This window comes from Lissotriton helveticus, chromosome 3_2, assembly GCF_964261635.1.
Source record: "Lissotriton helveticus chromosome 3_2, aLisHel1.1, whole genome shotgun sequence".
Classification (NCBI taxonomy): domain Eukaryota; kingdom Metazoa; phylum Chordata; class Amphibia; order Caudata; family Salamandridae; genus Lissotriton; species Lissotriton helveticus.
This window is the reverse complement of record NC_136062.1, coordinates 483,693,888-483,719,301: the sequence shown is the minus strand read 5'-3', so window position 1 is coordinate 483,719,301 and position 25,414 is coordinate 483,693,888. Positions and strand designations below refer to the sequence as shown.

At 50.0% G+C, this 25,414-nt stretch overlaps 1 protein-coding gene across 6 annotated transcripts in view; it reads right to left on the bottom strand.

The window, feature by feature from the left end:
* ATG13 (autophagy related 13) overlaps positions 1-25,414 on the bottom strand; it is a 280,382-nt gene that overhangs the window by 49,456 nt on the left and 205,512 nt on the right. For all 6 annotated transcript variants that reach the window (XM_078684414.1, XM_078684413.1, XM_078684417.1 and 3 more), the window contains 4 exons: positions 23,696-23,829; positions 11,682-11,799; positions 1,236-1,313; positions 432-539 (listed from right to left, as the gene is read on the bottom strand). In XM_078684414.1, coding sequence (XP_078540540.1) covers positions 432-539; positions 1,236-1,313; positions 11,682-11,799; positions 23,696-23,829 — 438 coding nt within the window. The remainder of the gene's footprint in view (positions 1-431; positions 540-1,235; positions 1,314-11,681; positions 11,800-23,695; positions 23,830-25,414) is intronic.

The following is a 25,414-nucleotide window of genomic DNA, read 5'->3' as shown; positions in this document are numbered from 1 at the left end:
AAAATCTCCAGAATATCATCTTCAAATTGGGTGGAGACAATGTAAAGAAAACGCGCTTGCTGCCTGTGTGGTGTCACTTTGCAAGCATGGAAGACTTCAGTTTTCATGTTTTCGAATTGAGAACCATCCGGGAACACTACTTTTGAGCAAGAAAATAAATGCTTAAATTCCCAATGAAAGAAACTATACAGTCAGTCAGTTCTTGGGCTAAAAGTTGAACTGACATCTTGGTTCTGGATCACGACAGCCAACCTGTAGGCAATGGAAACCCTGGTTAGGTTTTACTTCACATATTCACATAAACACTTTGCTATCATGGTGGCAGCTATGAAAACTCTAAGATATCAGAAATACAGTTCAGACAACTAGCAACTGTTTCCTCTTGATGCTGGCCAACCCCCACCCTCACATCCAGACAGTCTTGCACTTACGAAGTCCACCATGACAAAGTCATCCTGCACATTGCCGCTGCTGTTACTGGAGCTCTGCAGGCTGCCGGGCTGGGGGGACACTTCCTCTGGGGAGTCTGGTGGTTTCACCTGAATGATAAACATAAGAAGTCAGACACTTAGTACCGAGTTTCACATCAATAAAGTATTGTACACAGGCGTGTATGCCTGGGTTACATGTGTGGGAGTGAGAGAGTACACTCAAAGAAATACACTCATTCATACGCTCATAGGCCTACTTATGTATCTTATTATGGCTCTGAAGGTTGAAAGCACCATAGATTTGTTTAGGAAGCATACAAGAAAGCAGTTTGCACTGATACCAGTCAGAAAACAGCAAACTCACATTTCCACCAACATCAACATTAAAAAACACCAGACAAGCAGAGAAAGCATTTCCTGGCTGTAGGGACAGAAAGAGAGGGAAGTGTGACTGAAGACAGACATGAAAGCATATACAAAAAGGCCTGAGCTCTGAAAGGAGGAAGTTTCTCAAGAAGCTCTAAATTCTAAGAGATGTATTTTGTTCAATTCACAACTGATCCCCACAGTTGCAGATGTGCCAGGGTGCGTGGTCCTGGACAGGATCTGTGCCCTGCAGAATGAATCAAGATTGTAATATGTGAGCTCCTAGAAGAGCAGGCTGAAGCATTTAGTGTAAATATCAACCAACCACAACGAATTGAGCAAGACAGGCAAATGTGGATGCGCTTGTGTAATGCGATATTGGAATGTTTCAGCACGCTTCACCCTCAACTCTGCATTTCACAGAAGGTTTCGTCTCACCATGCAGTCCGCTAGCTCAGGGTCGACACTTTTGGCTACAAACATGGAGAAAGGAATATCCATGCTGGCATAGGTCACCTGAAAAACAAACAGAGATGCAGTGCATTCAGTCACTTCCAAGACCAACAATTCAGCTGCCAACAAAAAGGTGTTTTATGGCCTGCTGGTTATTTTGCGAAAAGTATGTAGTGCTTAAAACACAGACGAGAGGACAGAGGGTATAAGCACTCCAAACGCAAACACAACATTCTCTACTGTAGGTGTGTTCGGTGATCCTGTATGTGATCGTAGTTCATAGGAATTTTCACTTAAATCCGAAGCATAGAATATTTCTGCTTACATGTAGGATAAGGATAAGGATAAAAAATGTGTAAAGCGCTCGATTGCCGTGTCGTCTTGGCACTGATGTGTGTGAACAAATCCAGAAACTGCAGCTTCAACAGCTTCGATGACAGAAAAAAGAAGCGTCTTCAAGTCCTTCCTAAACACCTTTCTGTCAGCTTGGAATCTCATGGCCAGAGGTAGTCTATTCCATAGACTACCTCTCGGTGCTGAAGCACTTAGATGTACAAATAAAAGGCACACTGTTCAAAGTACCCAATTAAACATTTAAACATACACAAATGAACACTCTCTTATGGATTGTGAGGAAATGGAGTGTATTTGGTTTGATGGTGCAACCTCACCATGAAATACACTTAGGACCCTTGGGTTTAGTCTGTCAAACCCTCACCTTAGTCCTGGCTATCTGTGGCACTGAGCAGCAAGGCTTACACAGAGGAACAACTGTTGAGTACCTAAACAGCACATAAACAATGAAAGACTAAATGGACAAGGCACTCAGGAAATCTGACACCATTTTATAAAAATAGACTGTATTTGTATAAGATTTTAGACACTAGAACAAAAAAGGCTCACCGTATGGTTCCAGAGATATAGATTATACATGCAATAATAAATCAAAGCAATTTCAGTCAACTGCAAACAATCCTGGGCAAAGTCAACGAATCGGACACTTTGAAACTTTTTCAAGGGAAACTTAGGTAAGCGTGAATGCAGCTGGTTAGAAGTACTTGGGGTGACCAGCTCTGGCAGGGAGCTCGTCCGGGCACCAGCAAGTTCCTCAAGAACAGTTACCCAAATACCGTCACAGGAGAAGAGGTCCTCCAGCAGATCCAAGCACTTTATCCACGTTGCAATGGTTTCCCATGGAGTGGTCCTAATGAAAGGGATGAAGACTGCTGAAGATCCTCTAGGATGCTGTGGATGCGATGTGGTCGATAGGGGTCTTCCTGTAGGGAATCCTTGGTTCACTGAGATGGTGAGGGGGTCCTGTTGAGAAGGTCGACATCCCACAAAGTCCTCTCTGGTCTGGTCAAAGTCCAGTCGCCACTGGACTACCCGTTACCAGTTGTTGCGACACAGGCTAATCCTTCCTGGGTCGAAAACTTCCCTTCCGAGGGCCCCAGCAACTCTCCGGCAGCATTGCTGGGCTCAGCGAACTCGGGTGCAACTCTGTGCTCAGCCCCTAGCCAACAGTGCTGCACAGCAGCGAGGAACTTTGGGCTACCAACTTGCCACAGCAGGCTTCTTCAACTCTTGTACCCCTATTCTGCAAACCAGAGGCTAGTCAGCTGGCCTTTGGCGTCCTCTTGCCTTGACGGGGCTCTGGAGATGACTTCTTCTTGAGCAGGACATAGCAGGAACAGTCTCTCTCTTCGCTACCCACCAGGCGCAGGCCTCGTCGGTGCAGCCTCTCTTTGCTGGCCCCTCTGTGCAGCAGGTGCAGTCCTCGTCGGTGCAGCCTCTCTTTGCTGGTCCCTCGGTGCAGCAGGTGCAGTCTCTCTTTGCTGGTCCCTCGGTGCAGCAGGCGCAGTCTACCATGGTGCAGCCTTTCTTTACTGGTCCCTTGGTGCAGCAGGTGCAGTCCTCGTCGGTGCAGCCTCTCTTTGCTGGTCCCTCGGTGCAGCAGGTGCAGTCCTCGTCTGTGCAGCCTCTCTTTGCTGGTCCCTTGGTGCAGCAGGTGCAGTCCACGCTGGTGCAGTATCTCTTTGCTGGTCCCTCGGTGCAGCAGGTGCAGTCCTAGTCTGTGCATACTCTCTTTGCTGGCCCCTCTGTGCAGCAGGTGCAGTCCTCGTCTGTGCAGCCTCTCTTTGCTGGTCCCTTGGTGCAGCAGGTGCAGTCCACGCTGGTGCAGCATCTCTTTGCTGGCCCCTCTGTGCAGCAGGTGCAGTCCTCGTCGTTGCAGCCTCTCTTTGCAGGCCCCTCTGTGCAGCAGGTGCAGTCCTCGTCGGTGCAGCCTCTCTTTGCTGGTCCCTCGGTGCAGCAGGTGCAGGCCTCGTCGGTGCAGCCTCTCTTTGCTGGTCCCTCGGTGCAGCAGGCGCAGGCCTCGTCGGTGCAGCCTCTCTTTGCTGGCCCCTCTGTGCAGCAGGTGCAGTCCTCGTTGGTGCAGCCTCTCTTTGCAGGCCCCTCTGTGCAGCAGGTGCAGTCCTCGTTGGTGCAGCCTCTCTTTGCAGGCCCCTCTGTGCAGCAGGTGCAGTCCTCGTTGGTGCAGCCTCTCTTTGCTGGTCCCTCGGTGCAGCAGGTGCAGGCCTCGTCGGTGCAGCCTCTCTTTGCTGGTCCCTCGGTGCAGCAGGCGCAGGCCTCGTCGGTGCAGCCTCTCTTTGCTGGCCCCTCTGTGCAGCAGGTGCAGTCCTCGATGGTGCAGCCTCTCTTTGCTGGACCTTCTGTGCAGCAGGTGAAGTCCTAGTCTGTGCAGACTCTCTTTGCTGGTCCTTCGGTGCAGCAGGTGCAGTCCTCGTCGGTGCAGCCTCTCTTTGCTGGCCCTTCTGTGCAGCAGGTGCAGTCCTAGTCTGTGCAGACTCTCTTTACTGGTCCCTCGGTGCAGCAGGTGCAGTTCTCGTCAGTGCAGCCTCTCTTTGCAGGCCCCTCTGTGCAGCAGGTGCAGTCCTCGTTGGTGCAGCCTCTCTTTGCTGGTCCCTCGGTGCAGCAGGCGCAGTTCTCGTTGGTGCAGCCTCTCTTTGCAGGCCCCTCTGTGCAGCAGGTGCAGTCCTCGTTGGTGCAGCCTCTCTTTGCAGGCCCCTCTGTGCAGCAGGTGCAGTCCTCGTTGGTGCAGCCTCTCTTTGCTGGTCCCTCGGTGCAGCAGGTGCAGGCCTCGTCGGTGCAGCCTCTCTTTGCTGGTCCCTCGGTGCAGCAGGCGCAGGCCTCGTCGGTGCAGCCTCTCTTTGCTGGCCCCTCTGTGCAGCAGGTGCAGTCCTCGTTGGTGCAGCCTCTCTTTGCTGGACCTTCTGTGCAGCAGGTGAAGTCCTAGTCTGTGCAGACTCTCTTTGCTGGTCCTTCGGTGCAGCAGGTGGAGTCCTCGTCGGTGCAGCCTCTCTTTGCTGGCCCTTCTGTGCAGCAGGTGCAGTCCTAGTCTGTGCAGCCTCTCTTTGCTGGTCCCTCGGTGCAGCAGGTGCAGTTCTCGTCAGTGCAGGCTCTCTTTGCTGGTCCCTCGGTGCAGCAGGTGCAGTCCTCGTTGGTGCAGCTTCTCTTTGCTGGTCCCTCGGTGCAGCAGGTGCAGTCCTCGTTGGTGCAGCCTCTCTTTGCTGGTCCCTCTGTGCAGCAGGTGCAGTCCTAGTCTGTGCAGACTCTCTTTGCTGGCCCCTCTGTGCAGCAGGTGCAGTCCTAGTCTGTGCAGCCTCTCTTTACTGGTCCCTCGGTGCAGCAGGTGCAGTTCTCGTCAGTGCAGGCTCTCTTTGCTGGTCCCTCGGTGCAGCAGGTGCAGTCCACGTTGGTGCAGCTTCTCTTTGCTGGTCCCTCGGTGCAGCAGGTGCAGTCCTCGTTGGTGCAGCCTCTCTTTGCTGGTCCCTCTGTGCAGCAGGTGCAGTCCTAGTCTGTGCAGACTCTCTTTACTGGTCCCTCGGTGCAGCAGGTGCAGTTCTCGTCAGTGCAGCCTCTCTTTGCTGGTCCCTCGGTGCAGCAGGTGCAGTCCTAGTCTGTGCAGACTCTCTTTACTGGTCCCTCGGTGCAGCAGGTGCAGTTCTCGTCGGTGCAGCCTCTCTTTGCTGGTCCCTCTGTGCAGCAGGTGCAGTCCTAGTCTGTGCATACTCTCTTTGCTGGCCCCTCTGTGCAGCAGGTGCAGTCCTCGTCGGTGCAGCCTCTCTTTGCTGGTCCCTCGGTGCAGCAGGTGCAGTCCTCGTCGGTGCAGCCTCTCTTTGCTGGTTCCTTGGTGCAGCAGGTGAAGTCCTAGTCTGTGCAGACTCTCTTTGCTGGTCCCTCGGTGCAGCAGGTGCAGTCCTCGTCGGTGCAGCCTCTCTTTGCTGGTCCCTCGGTGCAGCTGGTGCAGGCCTCGTCGGTGCAGCCTCTCTTTGCTGGTCCCTCGGTGCAGCAGGTGCAGTCCTCGTTGGTGCAGCCTCTCTTTGCTGGTCCCTCGGTGCAGCAGGTGCAGTCCTAGTCTGTGCAGACTCTCTTTACTGGTCCCTCGGTGCAGCAGGTACAGTTCTCGTCAGTGCAGCCTCTCTTTGCTGGCCCCTCTGTGCAGCAGGTGCAGTCCTCATCGTTGCAGCCTCTCTTTACTGGACCTTCTGTGCAGCAGGTGCAGTCCTCGTCGGTGCAGCCTCTCTTTGCTGGTCCCTCGGTGCAGCAGGCGCAGGCCTCGTCTGTGCAGACTCTCTTTACTGGTCCCTCGGTGCAGCAGGTGCAGTTCTCGTCAGTGCAGCCTCTCTTTGCTGGTCCCTCGGTGCAGCAGGTGCAGTTCTCGTCAGTGCAGCCTCTCTTTGCTGGTCCCTCGGTGCAGCAGGCGCAGTCCTCGTCGGTGCAGCCTCTCTTTGCTGGTCCCTCAGGGCAGCAGGTGCAGTCCTCGTCGGTGCAGCCTCTCTTTGCTGGTCCCTCTGTGCAGCAGGTGCAGTCCTAGTCTGTGCATACTCTCTTTGCTGGCCCCTCTGTGCAGCAGGTGCAGTCCTCGTCGGTGCAGCCTCTCTTTGCTGGTCCCTCGGTGCAGCAGGTGCAGTCCTCGTTGGTGCAGCCTCTCTTTGCTGGTCCCTTGGTGCAGCAGGTGAAGTCCTAGTCTGTGCAGACTCTCTTTGCTGGTCCCTCTGTACAGCAATGCAGTCTTCCATGGTGCAGCCTCTCTTTGCTGGTCCCTCGAGCAATGCAGTCTTCCATGGTGCAGCATCTCTTTGCTGGACCCTCTTTGCAGCAGGGCAGTCCTTTGGTCCTTCTTCAAAGTCGATTGAGATCTGAAGTCTGGATGTCAAGGATGCCCTCTTTATGCTTGGAAAGTGCCCTCAGGGCAAGATGTAGTTGGTAGCCATAAGGCTACCAGGTTCCCACCCACCTGGAGACCACTTCCTGTGGAGTGTGGCATCTGGCTATCCCAGGATTCACCATTCTGCCCACTCCTAAGATGGCGAGACCCCTCTCCTGGTGTACACCCCTCCCTAGCCCACTCAGGGTGTGGCTACCTCAGGGCTACACACCCATGGGTAACCGTTTTGTCAAGTGGTTTCCCCTCTCTACACCCTGTGCCAGCCTGTCTGCTTAAAGGGCAGGGCATATAAAGCATGCCCTGCCTGTGTCATATGTTGCACCCTGACTTTAGGGCTCGGTAGGCCTGCCAGAGGGGTGACTTACACACATGTCCCGTGGAAGTGGTAGCTTTGCCATTGCTGTCAATGGCAAAGCCGGGCTAGCAGTGCACAACTGCTCTATAGGTCTGCAGTGGCGTACTGGGGGACTCTGGGGACCTCCAGAGGGGCACAATCAGTACTGCAAACCCTTGGATACCCCTCCAACCTGCATATCCTGGATGCCACGGTACCATTTACCAGGGACTTGAAGGTAAGTTAGCCATTTCCAATTGCTTACAGCCAATTAGACATATACTTCAGGGTCAGGGCACTGGTGCAGAGGTCTGGTTGTCAGAGGGCAGCGCTTAGAATGAAAAAGATATGCTGGATCGTGAAAGAGTGGCCCAACCCTCCAAGAGAAAAGGCAAGAAGACTGGAGGACCAGCTTCTAAACAGATTCCAAGTCAGAAACCCTCTGCTCAGAAAGAGGTTCTCTTACCATCAGAAAGAACTGAGCCTGAGGAGTTTGGGTCTTCCACGGCGGAGCTCTTGGGCCCAGGGGGACTGTAAGAAAGTGACCTCTTTTTGCATGGTTGCACCCATTTTTTGCTGAACTGCTGATGTACTTTGACTGAGTGTGCCCTGGTTTCCTGCCAAACAGATACCCAGGGCCTATTTTCTTTCCCTAAAACTGCTTTGAAATCAAAACCCAATTGGCATCTCTGGCCACAGGTCAGCCCCTGGTAAATTGTACCACAGGTACCCAGGGCACTCTGACCAGGGAAGACTTCTAAGTGCTGCAGCACTTATTGTGCCGCCCTTAGAGGCCCTATACCATTGCACTCGCACACTGCCTTTGTTTTGTTGTACAAAAGGGGGTGGTGATGGACGGAGCATCTGAACCAATCAAACACTCACACCCAGTCAAAAGATCTGGGTTTAATCCATCACCGTTCTTTAGCCCACTCTGCTACCCCAGTTCAGACATGGCTATATGCAAATCAGTCTGGCCCTGTGCCTCATGGGAACAGTCCAGCCCGAACTGCCAAGCCATGCCTTCCTTGGACCGGAAACAAGCTTCCGAGGACCGGTTTCTGGCATTACAGCCGTCTTCAGCCCGGCTTGCTTGAATCCAGTGGCAAAGTGAGCAAGGGACTCACGTCTGAGCATACCCTGCCACACTTATGGCAGCCAAAAGCGGTACAAAAGGGGGTGGTGATGGACGGAGCATCTGAACCAATCAAACACTGTTGGCAGAAGAAAGTGAGGTCGAAATGGCACACATCCCTGTGTGTCATGCCTACAACCCACTGCCCTGGCATAGATCTGTGACCCCTCTAGCTGAGTGCACTATACCAGTGGTGAGGGTACCGGGGCCTTCGCTGCCCGCAGTACCCTTGTAAATGGTACCAGAGGTACCAAGGGCACTGCGGGCAGGGAAGGCCTCTAACAGCTGCAGCACGTATTGTGCCACCCTTAGAGGCCCTGTACTGTTACACACACACTCTGCCATTGCAGGCTGCATGTTTTGGTGCAGAACAAAGTGAAGCGTCGACATGGCACACATTCCTGTGTTGAGTACAAATATACTGTGCTGTTCCTAAATAAAAGGAAATGTACGTATATCTACAGTGTATAGGATGGTGTAGGGTTAGGAAAACAACTCCTACAAATGGGCATCGATTATGTTGGATTTAATGCCCTCACACACCCTTTCAGGTGTCAAGCTTCATCCTTTGGGCTTGCTCCTCGTTGGGTCGGCGGTGCAATACCCAACGGGCAACACCTCAAAGAGGGGCTCTTTGGCGGAGATCTTTTATCCAACTGCCGTAAAGATGAAGTGCGGGTGTAGGGCCAGTACTGCATAGATGTGCGAGTTAAAATAAAGCTGGGGGTACCGGGAATAACTTTATTCTGGGGGTCCCCTGCTCTACTTAAAAGGAAACCTATCCGGTACTGCCTGGAGTGTTATGCTTCCAGATTGCAAGTAACGGTGTAGTATGTGCTGTGCTTGGTCGACATGTTTCTCGCTCTAAAGCAATTAGCTAGCGATTCTTCAGGACCTAACAGTAGAGAAAAGTGTTCCAATTATGGACTATCTATGGTGATGCTAAGTTATCTCTAAATCAGACAACCCTTCAGTTATATGTTGTTCACAGAAAAAGGTGTTTCCTGCGTCAGAACTCTGTTGGACTGCTTCTACCTATTTGGTCTTGTGTCTAGTCTCCAACAGTAACCGGCGGGTTAACAAACGTGTAGAACCATCACAAATTTGGAGGCTACAGCGTTCTGCAGTGTATCACCTACCCCTCTCCGACGGTACCGGGTGAAGCAGTCCAACAGAGTTCTGACGCAGGAAACACCTTTTTCACCGTAGATAGTCCACAATTGAGACACTTTTCTCTACTGTTAGGTCCTGAAGAATCGCTAGCTAATTGCTTTAGAGCGAGAAACATGTTGACCAAGCACAGCACATACTACACCGTTACTTGCAATCTGGAAGCATAACACTCCTGTCAGTACCGGATAGTTTTCCTTTTAATTAGAGCAGGGACCCCCAGAATAAAGTTATTCCCGGTACCCCCAGCTTTATTTTAACTCACACTCTCACATCTACGCAGTACTGGCCCTACACCCGCACTTAACCTATACGGCAGTTGGATAAAAGATCTCCGCCAAAGAGCCCCTCTCTGAGGTGTTGCCCGTTGGGTATTGCACCGCCCACCCAACGAGGAGCAAGCCCAAAGGATGAAGCATGACACCTGAAAGGGTGTGTGAGGGCATTAAATCCAAGATAATGGATGCCCATATGTAGGAGTTGTTTTCCTAACCTTACACCATCCTATACACTGTAGATATACGTACATTTCCTTTTATTTAGGAACAGCACAGTATCTTTGTACTCATCATTGTCCGAAGGGCATGACTGTGGCTGGACCTACCACTTTTTCCAAGTGGTGACTGCCCTTTTTAATCAAACCTCTCCCTTCTTTTTGTTAATTACACATTCCTGTGTGCCATGCCTACAACCCACTTCCCCGGCATAGGTAAGCCACACCTCTAGCTGGGTGCACTATACCAAAGGTGCAGTGCTGCCACTAATAGTATACGGTGCTGGGAGTTTCTCATTACGAACTCCATAGCACCATAATGGCTTTACTGAAAACTAGGAACTTTGGTATCAAACTTCTCAGCACATTAAACCCACTCTGATGCCAGTGTGGGATTTATTGAAAAATGCACTCAGAGGGCATCTTAGAGATACCCCCCTGAAAAACGACCAGCCTCTGGTGGGTTCCCTGACTGGCACACACCAGCCTGCCAGCAAGAGACATGTTTCTGGACCCCTGGGGTGGGAGTCTTCGCTCTCTGAGCTCAGAAACAAAGCTTTACCTGGGCGGAGCTGTACACAACTTCCCCAGGCCAGGAACAGCCATCTGTGGTAGAGGAGCTTCAACGGCCTTGCAGCCCTTGAAATGCGACCCCCAGCCTCTCTTTCTATCAGGAGCAGGGCCATTTTCTGTCTTCCCTCATTTCCGGCGGGAAGGCAGGGGGGGAACAATTAGCCAGCCCAAAAGGTGTGCCCACCTCTGCCATCCCCACCCCTCAGGTGGGGAGGCGAGGTAAAGCCCACTCATCAGTGCCCGCCATCTTGCAGATGGCAGGCACTCCCCAAACAGGATTAGGGATTGTGCTCACTCCCCCACGTGGGGTGAGCACACCAAGGGTGTAATCACCCTAAGATCAGTAGCCCATTGGCTACTGACCTCGAGACCACTAAAACGCTCCCTAAATACAGTATTTAGGGGGCAGCCCTGCACCAAGGAGACAGATTCCCGCAACCTACGAGGACGGATGAAAGAAGACGCCCAGTAGAGGAGACTGCAGAGAAGAATTGACTTGGCCCCAGCCCTACCGTCCTATCTGCAGTTTCCAGAGATCCAGTGCAAAAAGTTGCCTTGTCATGCAGCCAGCGACCTCCAGAACCCTGGGAGGACTGACTACCTTCAACAAAGATCAGATCTCCTGTGAACTGCAGCTCTGTTCAAAAGAAACTCCCAAGACAGACTCTGAGCCTGCTGAGGACAAAGAAACCCAACGCCTGGAACCACCACTGCACCAGACGCCTACGGCCCGAATCTGGGTGGCCCTCTGGTTCCAGCGAGGTCCCTCAGCGCTCCAGAGCCTGAGTCCACTGTGGTTTGACAATTGCATTTGAACCTGCATTCAATTGGTAAACATTGCTTAAGATTTTGCACAGCATTTATTTCACTTATCTGTGCCAGGCTTGGGTCTAGATATAAACTAACTTAATATTTTTATACAAACAAAACGGGTCTGAGTTCAGTCTTTGAGTGTGTGACATCATTTGCTGCATGAGTGTGTTCAACAAATGCTTAACACTGTCCTCTGATACAGCCTTAGTACCACAAATCGAGAGTGAGGTGCTATCTACTTTTAATTCTGCCTACCTTTGGGGTTCTACTGGACTCTGTGCACACTATACCTCATTTTGGAATAGTATATACAGAGCCAGCTTCTTACATTGCATTTGTGTGAGTTTGAGCTACTGGCATTGTAAATAACAATGTATTTTATTTCTCTCTTTTGAAAACCTACATGTGGTGCGTAAACACGCACTTTGTACTTATAGTCATTGTTTACGAGAAGCAAGGTTGGCAGTAAAAGAGGCGCAGTTACTGCCAGCCTTGCTTCTCGTAAGCAACGAGTGCGTGTTTACGCACCGCTTGCAGGTTTTCAAAACACATAAATAAAAGGCATTGTTATTTACAATTTCAATACCTCAAACTCTCGCAAATGTGAGAGCTATTGCATTGCAAATGCTTGTTACCCTCTGAGGTTTTGACAGGTATGCATTGAACCATGTTCTTCCCTTTACCTGAGGTGAAGCTTTGTCAACGAAGGCCCCAACTTTCCTGACAAAAAGGACATCTGGAGGCTTGCTGGGCGAGGAACTTTGCCCTTCGCTGCAGTTGGAGTTTGTTTCTGCATCCTCACTGAGGAAGAAGAAAAGAAATGTAAAAAGGAGGGAATAGAGTAAGAAGAGGAGATTGTGTAAGAATGACACCCTAATTAGTGCTTAAGGGCATATTCTGAAACGGACAGTGCACACTTGGCTGAAACCAGGAATTCAACGTAGAACGAGTGGGTTACCGGGTATTGTACATCTACATTAGTGTGAATGAATGCCTGCAGCTAGGTACAGTAAGAGATTATTCTGTGGATATTCGAGGGCCCATGGGAGTCATGCTACAGCAGGGCTGGTGCTGGACTTCCTGTAAACAATTCAAATTCTCGTTGATTGTGTTAATCACAATAACAACGGATTTAATCAATTCTAAAAACATGGGACATAGGAAAGAGAGGATTAGGGTACATGAAGGTGGGGGAAGGGCGTCTGAATTGCCCATCTCACCCAGCTGTTTGGACTCAGGGCACTTTTCAGAGTTCGGGCACACACTATGGTTCTTAGATGTTTGATGACAGATCTTTGGTTGAGGGACAGGATACACGAACACAGCCCAAAATGACAAGTGAATCAACTTACAGGGAGAGGAGTACAGAGACTAAAAGAGGTCAGTCTACAAGGCAGGTGATTGCTGATAATGGAGGGCTGGCAGGAGTGCACTCCAATTTCAGAGCCTGGAAACCGTAAAGCATGATCTTTCTTTCACACTACAACCTGCTTTGAAGATGTACTGAAGATATTGGACGGTTGAGCAGTAGGGACTTCCTGGGAACAGGAGCATGCGTGGAAGCGGACCTTTTCCAGAGAACAACTCTAAGTCCTCAGAGAAAGCTGGGATAGATCAGGAGAATCAGAAGTGTGTCCAGTGTCAACTTTACATAACGTCCGAGTACAGCCAGCATTTGTCATCAAATCAGCAATAATAAAGGGTATTACCTTAGAGCTACAAAATAATTAATGTTTATTTCTCAAACAATAGATTGATAAAAATATATATTTTTTTTAGTTTTGGGTAAATATTCACCATGCTAACAAAAAATGTGGGCATATATGTATATGGTATTTCTATTGCAACAACCGTGCAGGAAGGAAGTGGAGTAGTGAACATGGTCGGAGACGATCATGAAGTCAATGAGTAAGAGGAGATGGAGTTGATTGAGGATGGTTAATGATTGTGATCCAGTGTTCTTTAAAGAGATTTCCTAAATTAGACAGCGTTGGGGAGATGTGATGGATGCAGGGACCCAGTGCCAGATCCTGGGTGCATGGATGGACAAAGCCTGCTGTCTTGTTTTGACTTTGTTACATTTCTTAGTCTGCAGGGGGGTCGAGAGCCACCAAAGATGATGAGCTTGTCTGCAAGATAAGTGGGGGGCTGTTGGTGATGGCTTTGTACACGATGCCGCTGGTTTTGAAGTTGGTGTGAGCGGGCCTGGGGAGCGAGTGGGGGTCTGTTGGTGATGGCTTTGTACATGATGCCGCTGGTTTTGAAGTTGATGTGCGCGGGTCTGGGGAGCGAGTGGGGGGCTGTTGGTGATGGCTTTGTACAGGATGCGGCTGGTTTTGAAGTTGGTGTGAGCAGGCCTGGGGAGCGAGTGGGGGTCTGTTGGTGATAGCTTTGTACACGATGCCGCTGGTTTTGAAGTTGGTGTGCGCGGGTCTGGGGAGCGAGTGGGGGGGTCTGTTGGTGATGGCTTTGTACACGATGCCGCTGGTTTTGAAGTTGGTGTGAGCGGGCCTGGGGAGCGAGTGGGGTCTTTTAGTGATGGCTTTGTACACAATGCCGCTGGTTTTGAAGTTGGTGTGCGCGGGTCTGGGGAGCGAGTGGGGGGCTGTTGGTGATGGCTTTGTACACGATGCCGCTGGTTTTTATGTTGGTGTGAGCGGACCTGGGGAGTCAGTGGGGGTCTGTTGGTGATGGCTTTGTACACGATGCCGCTGGTTTTGAAGTTGGTGTGCGCGGGTCTGGGGAGCGAGTGGGGGGCTGTTGGTGATGGCTTTGTACACGATGCGGCTGGTTTTGAAGTTGGTGTGAGCAGGCCTGGGGAGCGAGTGGGGGTCTGTTGGTGATAGCTTTGTACACGATGCCGCTGGTTTTGAAGTTGGTGTGAGCGGGCCTGGGGAGCGAGTGGGGGTCTGTTGGTGATGGCTTTGTACACGATGCCGCTGGTTTTGAAGTTGGTGTGAGCGGGCCTGGGGAGCGAGTGGGGGTCTTTTAGTGATGGCTTTGTACACAATGCCGCTGTTTTTGAAGTTGGTGTGCGCAGGTCTGGGGAGCGAGTGGGGGGCTGTTGGTGATGGCTTTGACACGATGCCGCTGGTTTTGAAGTTGGTGTGAGCGGACCTGGGGAGTCAGTGGGGGTCTGTTGGTGATGGCTTTGTACACGATGCCGCTGGTTTTGAAGTTGGTGTGCGCGGGTCTGGGGAGCGAGTGGGGGGCTGTTGGTGATGGCTTTGTACACGATGCCGCTGGTTTTTAAGTTGGTGTGAGCGGACCTGGGGAGTCAGTGGGGGTCTGTTGGTGATGGCTTTGTACACGATGCCGCTGGTTTTGAAGTTGGTGTGCGCGGGTCTGGGGAGCGAGTGGGGGGCTGTTGGTGATGGCTTTGTACACGATGACGCTGGTTTTGAAGTTGGTGTGACCGGGCCTGGGGACAAAATGGAGTTCCATCAGGATAGGGTTTATGTGATCATGTTACTAGACCACAGAGTCGAGCATTACCACCATCCAAATGTGAGAGCATGAGGGCTCTAACAGCAGTTGTGAGGTCGTTTTCTGGAAGAAACTGTATTACTTTTTCTTTCTGAGTAGGACAAGTGTATAGTTTGAGGTGTGGGAAACACCCACAAGTGTTTCATAATAAAGCTAGAAAAAATTGACACATTGGGTTCTTTGCAATTACAATCACTGCCAAGTCATATAGTTCACAAACACAGGTTTTTGAGGCATTTGCCATTTTACATTGGTAAGCATCTAACAAAAACACACAGTGGCTCTAAATTATAAAGCTTCATCAGAACAACATCAAAGTTGAAAGTTCTGTTAACACATTATTTGAGAGACTAGGATTATTACTGGTGTTCCCTTTCATGAATTGGAAGGTTATTTTGTGGGCTGAATAAAAAGAATGTTGTAAGCCTAGACATTTATATTTCATGCTTGGTATCTAGTTATTGCAACATATTGACAGTGTTTCAAAGACGCAGGTAACTCCCCTTCCTAGAGATTGACTCTTAAATATCACTTTGTTCAATAAGCAGTTCCCAAAGTCAACGTCAGCCATCTAGAATGTTTTAAACCTTTTTTTCTTGTAGAAGACTGTAATAGAGAAGTAAATGGGAATACTTCCTGTTTTGTAGCTGAGGTGTGTGGAAGACCTAGTGAATGGAGCAGAAGTTCCTGAAGACTAATCAAGCACTGGCAAGGACTTACTGCAGTCATCTCTTTGACTGGGCCATGGTTTGATCACAGTTAACAACCACACATGACATTTTTGTACGCGTAAGAAGAAGACACCTGCATACACTACTGTGGACGCGCCTTCCAGAGAAACTAGGCTGATCTGGCATCAGAGAAGCTGAGGAAGTGATATGAAGCACTGATCAATCATTGGTAGAGGTTAGAGAGTGTTTCAGCTGGAGATATGTGTCACAGAGAGAAAACTGGTAGCTACTGAAACTACAAAAGAGAAAAGGAACCAAGGGTGGTACCAGTCACCGGTGATGTGAACTGGGAACACTGGTGTGGATTTGCACAGGTAGACAAAGCTGCATTCAAACAGGGAAGAGGTCTTCTGCGTTTGTGGTGTTATCACTGGCGCCACCCTGGAACTAGAGCCGATGCTGACACTACGGGGCTATGATCGAGATGTTGATAAGGCGACTAGGAGACTGGTAGCCATCGGTCTATTGCTGGCAAGATGCCGCGTGGCGATGTGAGGGGCTAGAGGTCCAATTCCAACCCTTAAGGACTGGCATGCGGATAGGATATATTGTAGCACGCAATCAGATGTGAATAGCAACTGCTGATGCCACAGAGGTGTCCTAAGAACTATTGGGGTCCACACTAGTACTACTAGTAGGAAAGGAGACATGAGAGGCAGAGCGAGAGGACGAATGGGACTCTAATTCAATGTCAAAAGTAGACTGAGGTGTCGGAGCACTATTGGACTACATGTCTCTGAGACCACAAGATAACTGTAATAAAAGTCTCACGTCTGATGTTAAAATGATCAGTATCCGAGGAGACTGCAACATGTGATGGCTCTTTTCGCATCTTTTGTGGGGTCATGGAGGGCAGCGGGACTCTTACTCCGATGTACACTGACATGTCTTACACTCTTTATTGCATTCCGAAGCTTGAGTGCGAAATTGTACAGAATAATTGTGATGTACCCAGTCGACTTATATATGATCATTATACACCATAAAATAAAAAAGCTGCGTTTAAAATTGAGGACATTTCATTTGAAGATCTTTAAGTGAAACGGGGTATCAGAAGGGCGATAGCACTTGGCATGCAAGAGGTCAGAGGTAGGGATGCTGAGAACAGTGAGTCAGGAAGGACGAAAACCAGTGCTACGAACAGCTCGAGACTCAACCTGGCACAGAGCTGTGACACTGTAGGATGCGTTGAGATATTTGGTATGGACCTCAATGGGTCTCTCGTTGACGCGGAGTGATGGGGGGTATTTAGAGAGTCCTCCTCATGTAGCCGGCATCTCAAGAGATTGTTTAAGCTTATTTAACCTACTTCAGTATCTACGCAAGTGTAAGAAGCCAAGCAATGGCATCAAGTGAAGCGGGCCGCAGGAAGCCATTGCTCACCTTGATAAACATCACTGGGGTCTGCCCCATACCAGGCAAGGATGGCATCAATAGGACACTCAGGCCCTTTTTGTTTCATAGCCTCCTCAAATTAGATGGCAAACAAATAATTCATATTCGTTTATGTGTTCTGGTCTCTTGGGGAGGCTGAAAATTTATGCTGGTCGTGGAATAGATTACGGTGAGCTCAGTTGAAGGGATTGCCTAATGTCGCGTCTTGGCACGCGCCAGAAAGCAATAGTAGTGTTACATGAAGGGATGTAGAGAGGGCCATGCAGCCCCTTCAAAGTTTTCAACTCATGATGCATCCCCATGAGTGCAGCGTTTGCTGGCTCCCACTTGGGGGTCGTGCCCATGCATTTCCAACTAAGTTGAGTTTACCAATAGATGGAAATATTCAACGCAGAGTGCAGCGTTCCTAGACAGACATTTTAATGCAGGCTCTTCACGCACTGCTGGTGGTATGTAGCCAACAAACTGCTGCATCATTTTGAGAGCTTTTTTGTGACCCGGAAGGGACTTTTATCCTCCATTAGCATAAAGCCTGTGTAAAAAATATCTAAAAAACTATAAAAAAGACACCAGGAAAAAGGCAGGGAAGGGAAGAGAAGGGAACTGCTATGACCTCTTCTGGATAGCAGACCACAGCCCAGTCAGTCTCAGCCCAGACCACGGCCGAGTGGATATTCATGGTCAGCATTCATATTGCAGTAAACCAAACATGTCTGCTGCAACCACACCGATAACCTGGTTTGAAACCAAGAGACACTTGCCTACAATCTCTCACAGGTCCTCCCCTTTGTAATATTTGGGAATGGACTTCCAAAGTTTCCTCCCTGAAGACAGAAAGCTCTAGAACATCGGAGTGTGTGCGACAGAATAAGGTACCCAAAGACAGAGGCTGCAGAGTACCTAGGAGCATGTGACTATTTAACATAAAAAGGCACAGAGGTAAAGCTGCCGAGTGTCTGGCAGCAAGCAGCAGTAGAAGCAAGGCATCTTGTCTCAGACCCTGAGAGAGACAAGATGATCTGTCAGCGACTAGTGGAAGTCACTGATGAACCAAATATCATTCGGCTGACGCTTCTGGTATCTTACTCTCATTTCCGGGGAGACATCATTAGGATGGAGCAGACAAGCATCTCTTTCTCTCCGCTGATACAACCTTCAATCAGGGGGAGGGTGCGATCTTCAAAAGCTCATGCAGTGTTTTCACCCGAAGCACCGCCTGGAAGCTCTACTAGGCGCAGTGATTAGCAGGAATACCCTTGATGGTTCTATGAAACCAGGGACGATCTATGGAGCGTAAATGGGGATGCTGTGACCCTGGCTAAGACAACATAGTGGTAAAATTCATGACCCATGTGAGGCCTTGCAACAGACATCCCGTAACCAGGTATCATACAACACAAAAGATTCAAGACTCGGGTAGAACCGCACCCGCTGATACCTACTACATCGACCATCATGCTCCGGGGTCACACGCTGATGGGACGAGCAGTGTGCGACCTCATTTGGAAATCCTATTTATACAGGCTCCCTTGAGCCGGTAGAGGTGACGACCTTGAGATTCCGCACCTGCGAGCCATAAGAGGTAGCTGGACCTACGAATATTTTCGGCAGCCCACGCAGCAACCCCGTGCACACGCCTAATCCCTGCTGACGAGCGTTAATGAACGCGAAACACGTGTCCAGGTATGGCAAGCAAATCAGTGAACACCCTCAAGATTCAAGACTCGGGTAGAAGCGCACCCGCTGATACCTACTACATCGACCATCATGCTCCGGGGTCACACGCTGATGGGACGAGCAGTGTGCGACCTCATTTGGAAATACTATTTATACAGGCTCCCTTGAGCCGGTGGAGGTGACGACCTCGAGATTCCGCACCTGCATGCCATAAGAGGTATCTGGACCTACGAATATTTTCGGCAGCCCACGCAGCAACCCCGTGCACACGCCTAATCCCTGTTGACAAGCGTTACTGAACGCGAAACACATGTCATGGGATGGCAAGCACATCAGTGAACACCCTCAAGATTCAAGACTAGGGTAGAAGTGCACCCGCTGATACCTACTACATCGACCATCATGCTCCGGGGTCACACGCTAATGGGACGAGGAGTGTGCGACCTCATTTGGAAATACTATTTATACAGGCTCCCTTGAGCCGGTGGAGGTGACAACCTAGAGATTCCGCACCTGCGCGCCATAAGAGGTATCTGGACCTACGAATATTTTCGGCAGCCCACGCAGCAACCCCGTGCACACGCCTAATCCCTGCTGATGAGCATTAATGAACGCGAAACACGTGTCCAGGGATGGCAAGCACATCAGTGAACACCCTCAAGATTCAAGACTCGGGTAGAAGCGCACCCGCTGATACCTACTACATCGACCATCATGCTCCGGGGTCACACGCTGATGGGACGAGCAGTGTGCGACCTCATTTGGAAATACTATTTATACAGGCTCCCTTGAGCCGGTGGAGGTGACGACCTCGAGATTCCGCACCTGCATGCCATAAGAGGTATCTGGACCTACGAATATTTTCGGCAGCCCACGCAGCAACCCCGTGCACACGCCTAATCCCTGCTGACAAGCGTTAATGAACGCGAAACACGTGTCCAGGGATGGCAAGCACATCAGTGAACACCCTCAAGATTCAAGACTCGGGTAGAAGCGCACCCGCTGACACCTACTACATCGACCATCATGCTCCGGGGTCACACGCTGATGGGACGAGCAGTGTGCAACCTCATTTGGAAATACTATTTATACAGGCTCCCTTGAGCCGTTGGAGGTGACGACCTCGAGATTCCGCACCTGCGCGCCATAAGAGGTATCTGGACCTACGAATATTTTCGGCAGCCCACGCAACCCCGTGCACACGCCTAATCCCTGCTGACGAGCGTTAATGAACGCGAAACACGTGTCCAGGGATGGCAAGCATATCAGTGAACACCCTCAAGATTCAAGACTCGGGTAGAAGCGCACCCGCTGATACCTACTACATCGACCATCATGCTCCGGGGTCACACGCTGATGGGACGAGCAGTGTGCGACCTCATTTGGAAATACTATTTATACAGGCTCCCTTGAGCCGGTGGAGGTGACGACCTCGAGATTCCGCACCTGCGCGCCATAAGAGGTATCTAGACCTACGAATATTTTCTGCAGCCCACGCAGCAACCCCGTGCACACGCCTAATCCCTGCTGACGAGCGTTAATGAATGCGAAACACGTGTCCAGGGATGGCAAGCACATCAGTGAACACCCTCAAGATTCAAGACTCGGGTAGAAGCGCACCCGCTGATACCTACTACATCGACCATCATGCTCCGGGATCACACGCTGATGGGACGAGCAGTGTGCGACCTCATTTGGAAATCATATAACACAAAGGAGTTTGATCTTGCGCTTCATAAATTTCAACCCCTTAACTGAATATAATGTGAGTGAGGTGAGGTCGTTTTCGCTTGAGCGAGTCTTTTCCCAGACTAAGCTTTCATTTACAAAGCCGTTTAGGGCAGGGTTTGGGGGGTGGGCGGGTCATGATCCCTAGGGAAGGATCATATTTATTTTGAGGTGCTGGAGGACAGTGAATACCTTGATGTCGAAGAGCCTTTTCGCACTATATGGGCCCCAGTACCCGGTGTCCTTGATCTGGAACCCCCATCTCCGGCCTTGTCGTGGGAGAGCCAAGGAATGCCAATGCCGAGATTGCTGCAGACGATTGGTGGGAGAACCAAAGAATGCCATGAGTGCCAATGCAGAGACTGCTGCAGACGAGCAGCGGGAGAGCCGTGGGAATGCCACGGCTGCCAATGCCAAGACTGCTGCGGACGAATGGCAGGAGAGCCAACAGAATGCCACGGCTGCCAACACGGAGGCTGCTGCAGACGAGTGGCGGGAGAGCCAAGGGAATGCCGCTGGTGCCAATGCTGAGGCTGCTGCAGACAAGCGTTGTTTGGGAGTATTATTTGGGGTGGTAGAGGTGAGTTCCAGGCAATACCCATATTGGATATTGGATAATTTGTCTTACCCACTTGTCTGTTGTGATTGAATTCCAGACAGGTAGAAACTGTGGGAGACATCCCCTGACAGAAGTGGGATGATCCGGGGGAAGCGCAGGGAAGTCACTGCTTTGTGGTAGGGGAGTTGCGGTTATTGTTGCCGCAACCTCTTCCCTTAACATTGTTGTCTCTGTAGGCTCCACAAAAGTATCCTTTGGAGGACGTTTGAGTGGGGCTCTTATATGAAGAAGAGGGATGTTCTGAGCCAATGGTTTTGGAGCCAGCCCTGTAGAAGGAGAGGCGAAAAGAACCTCCAGGGGAAGGGAAATGTAAGGCCCCCATGGACTTAGCAGTGTCCGTATCTTTTTTCATCTTTTCTAAAGATGTGTCAACAGAGGGCCCGAAAAGATGCTCTTGATCAAAGGGTTGATTAGGAATAGCAGATTGCACCTCCTGCTTGAATACGGAGTCTTGGAGTCAAGCGTGCCTGCGCAACAAAACGCTAGTGTTAATGGCACGAGAAGCGGTATCAGCCGCGTCGAGCACACATTTAATTGTGGTGTTTGCGATCAATTTCCCCTCTTGTATAAGGTTGTTGACTGTGTGGGTAAAATGTCTTTTTTCGATGCCAAAGATTTTGGGTCAGAATGTTCTTGGTCTCCGAAGCTTTCTGTGGGGTCTTGGACTACTTAGGTTTTGTTCTAGGAGTTTGTGGCTCCAAGACTTTTATCTGCTCAGACGATTTTTACGGCACCAAAGCCATTTTCAGGTCTGAAGATTTTTTCGGTTCCGAATGCTTGTCTTTGGTATGTTTCGATGCCGAGGGCTCCGGCGTCGAGGTTGTCTTCGGTATCAACGAAGAAGGGCGTGGTACATCTTTGGTTTGGTGCTCCGGTGCCGAAGGTGACTTTTCGGCACCGGAATGAGGTTGGCTCGAGCCAGAAGGCTTGTCTTTAGGTTTCATACCCGGGCCCGAGGCGGCCGTCTGAGACATGTTGCCGGTGTCGATCTGAGCCCGAGGGCAAGGGTGTTACCGGAACCTTAAATTTGGTTTTTGGGAGAGGGGTTTCGGTACATAAGGACCGCTGAGCCGGGATGAATGTCTCTTCTTCGCCGTCGGCTTCGGAGACGGAGATAACTTCTTCATCACCTTGTTGCATCAGCTGGACATTGGGATCTGTTCCAAAGATGTCTGGAATCGAGTTGATTCCGCGAGACATTTTGTGACGTCAAGCCCGACGATCATGGATGGTTTTCTTCAACCTGAACGATGCACAGACCTTGCAGGTCTTGTCTTTGTGCGCAGGGGAGAGTCAGAGATTTCAAACCTTGTGCAAGTCCGTGTGTAGCAGGGCATTTTTTGAAAGGAGTCCTTTCCATTGACTGCAGGCGTGGTCAGCGCGTATAGGCTCAACAGCCCGCGTCGAAGGTCGAGGAGTTTGTTTTAAAGATGCGCGTCGAAAGGGAACGCGATCGAGACAATACCGTCGAGGGGAGATGGATTGTGCATCGAAGGGGGTGGGGTTGAAACCGAGACCGACCTGGAGCGCAGCAAATCACATCCGAACCCAATGGCGGAAAAAAACAATCTGGCGATGGAGTCAATGCCCATGCACACTATCGTCCTAAGGAGGAGTCACCTACCTTGGGCCTACAAAGACTTCTTCCAAGACAAAAACAAAGTGCAAACATCCGAGCCCAACACCAGATGGCGATCTATGCACAAGTATACGATCTACAGCTCATATGCCTCGAACATCTAGTTCAATGGAGAAATATTAACTGATCTTCAACTGCTACAGGTAAGGATTCTAGTAGAGCAATGGTACTGCTAGACTCTTAAAGCAGCAGTGTTATTCTTCTATTCTTCGAACCTGCTGCTGCCTCTCTCACGCCCCCATTACACTTCTTTTCCTGCTTTAAACAGGAGTATATTTAATAAGTCTGAAATTGTATACAATAAAGAAAATAGGTGTATGTGTATATATCTATATATCGGTGTGTGTACATATATATATATATATATATATATATATATATATATATACACATATATATATATGTATATATATATATATATATATACACATATATACACGCGCACACACACACACACACACACACACTTTATTTTTAGAAGAGAAATTTCTGTTTCCCAAACTACTCTGGAAACCTGCACATAGGTGGAGATTATTACTGAACGTCCTACGAAAACATAACTCTACCTAATGAATGCAACAATAGATCAGGCATTTTTATATGAATATATATTTTCTAACAGAAGTCGAAAAAAATTCAAAAAAGTACTGTAGTGGCTAACAGGACAGGGCATAGACATAAAACACATTGCATCTAATAGCTAAAATAATAGAAAGCTGAATTAAGCAAAATAATTGATTTTGAAAAAGAATTCTATAAAAACATTTTCCATGAATAAATAGATGAAAGTCAAAGCTCAGTATTTGGGATCCTAAATGAAAAATAGGATGAATTAACAGCACTGTGTGATATTGCGGCAATCTGCTGCCCTAAAATGAATTTATTTTGTCCACCCTAAGCGTGGAAGGGTATACTCAGATGTGAGTCCCTTGCTCATTGCACCATCAGGATTCAAGCAAGCCGGGCCGAAGACGGCTGTAATGCCAGAAACCGGTCCCCGGAAGCTTGTTTCCTTCCCAGTGTAAGATTTGGCTTTTGTAGTTTGGTTTGCCCTGTTCCCATCATGCACTGGGACAGGAACAGACTAATTTGCATACAGCCAGGTTCTGAAACTGGGATGGTGCAATGAGCTAAAAAACGGTGTTGGATCTAGCCCTGATCTCTTGACTGGGTGAGAGTACTCTGCTTAATTCAGAGACTCTGTCCATCACCACCCCTTGTTGTAAACTAAAATGAATTTATACATTTCTTCTTTGTGTAAACTGGCCCATACCTGGTTTCTGAACGTTGATATTTAAAAGGGATTTAGTTCAGTGAATTTTTTACTTTATACAGAACGATACATGGACTTGTGACATCCGGTCCAATGCACCTGCTGCTGCTGTGTCCCTCTGCTTGAGAAGCCCTGGGTGAAGAACATACCTGCTGGAAGGAGTGACTGCCGGGCGATCGCCTGCCGGACCCCCGGCACCCTGCCGGTGCTGGTCAGAAAGGGTGCCGGTCACTGGTTGTGGAAGATAAGGGGTGCTCCCGCTGTCTCTTCTAGCCAGAACCATCTGCCAAGAGAAAAGGAAAATGAGAATGAACTTGTGGCTGTCATCGGCAAATGTAAGCTCCACATCAACAATGGCACACCTAAACCAGCCCCTGGTGACACAAACCCAAGCAAGGACCACACATCAACTCACTCATGTCCTGAAGGGCAGCAGTGTAAAGTACAGGATCCCAGATTACATGGAAGCGTGTACTGTGGAACAAATAACCAAAATAAAGGCTCGCCATTCCATCAACTTGGGATCTAAAAGGTACAGAGGGCAGACCCTTCGCTCTAGGGTACGGATGTCATCCCCCTAAAGCTAGGCTGTGTGTCATAATAACATAATATAGATGCCATCGTCCAAGGAAGCAAGGCTCAGGTGGGAAATACAGGCCCTGAACTGGGGATCTGAGGGGTACAGGCATATGATACAGGCTTGCAAGCCCTGAACTGGGGATTTGAGGGGTGCAGGCATATGATACAGGCTTGCAAGCCCTGAACTGAGGCTGTGAGGGGTACAGGCATTAGATACAGGCTCCCGACTACTGAACTGAGGCTGTGAGGGGTACAGACATATGATACAGGCTCCCGACTCCTGAACTGAGGCTGTGAGGGGTACAGGCATATGATACAGGCTCCCGACTCCTGAACTGAGGCTGTGAGGGGTACAGGCATTAGATACAGGCTCCCGACTCCTGAACGGAGGCTGTGAGGGGTGCAGGCATATGATACAGGCTCCCGACTACTGTACTGAGGCTGTGAGGGGTACAGGCATATGATACAGGTTCCCGACTCCTGAACTGAGGCTGTGAGGGGTACAGGCATATGATACAGGCTCCCGACTCCTGAACTGAGGCTGTGAGGGGTACAGGCATTAGATACAGGCTCCCGACTCCTGAACGGAGGCTGTGAGGGGTGCAGGCATATGATACAGGCTCCCGACTACTGTACTGAGGCTGTGAGGGGTACAGGCATATGATACAGGTTCCCGACTCCTGAACTGAGGCTGTGAGGGGTACAGGCATATGATACAGGCTCCCGACTACTGAACTGAAGCTGTGAGGGGTACAGGCATATGATACAGGCCTCCACTCCTGAACTGAGGCAGTGAGGGGTACAGGCATATGATACAGGCTCCCGACTCCTTAACTGAGGCTGTGAGGGGTACAGGCATATGATAGAGGCCTCCAACTCTTGAACTGAGGCTGTGAGGGGTACAGACATATGATACAGTCTCCCGACTCCTGAACTGAGGCTGTGAGGGGTACAGGCATATGATACAGGCTCCCGACTCCTGAACTGAGGCTGTGAGGGGTACAGGCATATGATACAGGCTCCCGACTCCTGAACTGAGGCTGTGAGGGGTACAGGCATATGATACAGGCCTCCAACTCCTGAACTGAGGCAGTGAGGGGTACAGGCATATGATACAGGCTCCCGACTCCTTAACTGAGGCTGTGAGGGGTACAGGCATATGATACAGGCCTCCAACTCCTGCACGGAGGCTGTGAGGGGTACAGGCATATGATAGAGGCCTCCAACTCTTGAACTGAGCCTGTGAGGGGTACAGGCATACGATACAGGCCCCCAACTCTTGAACTGAG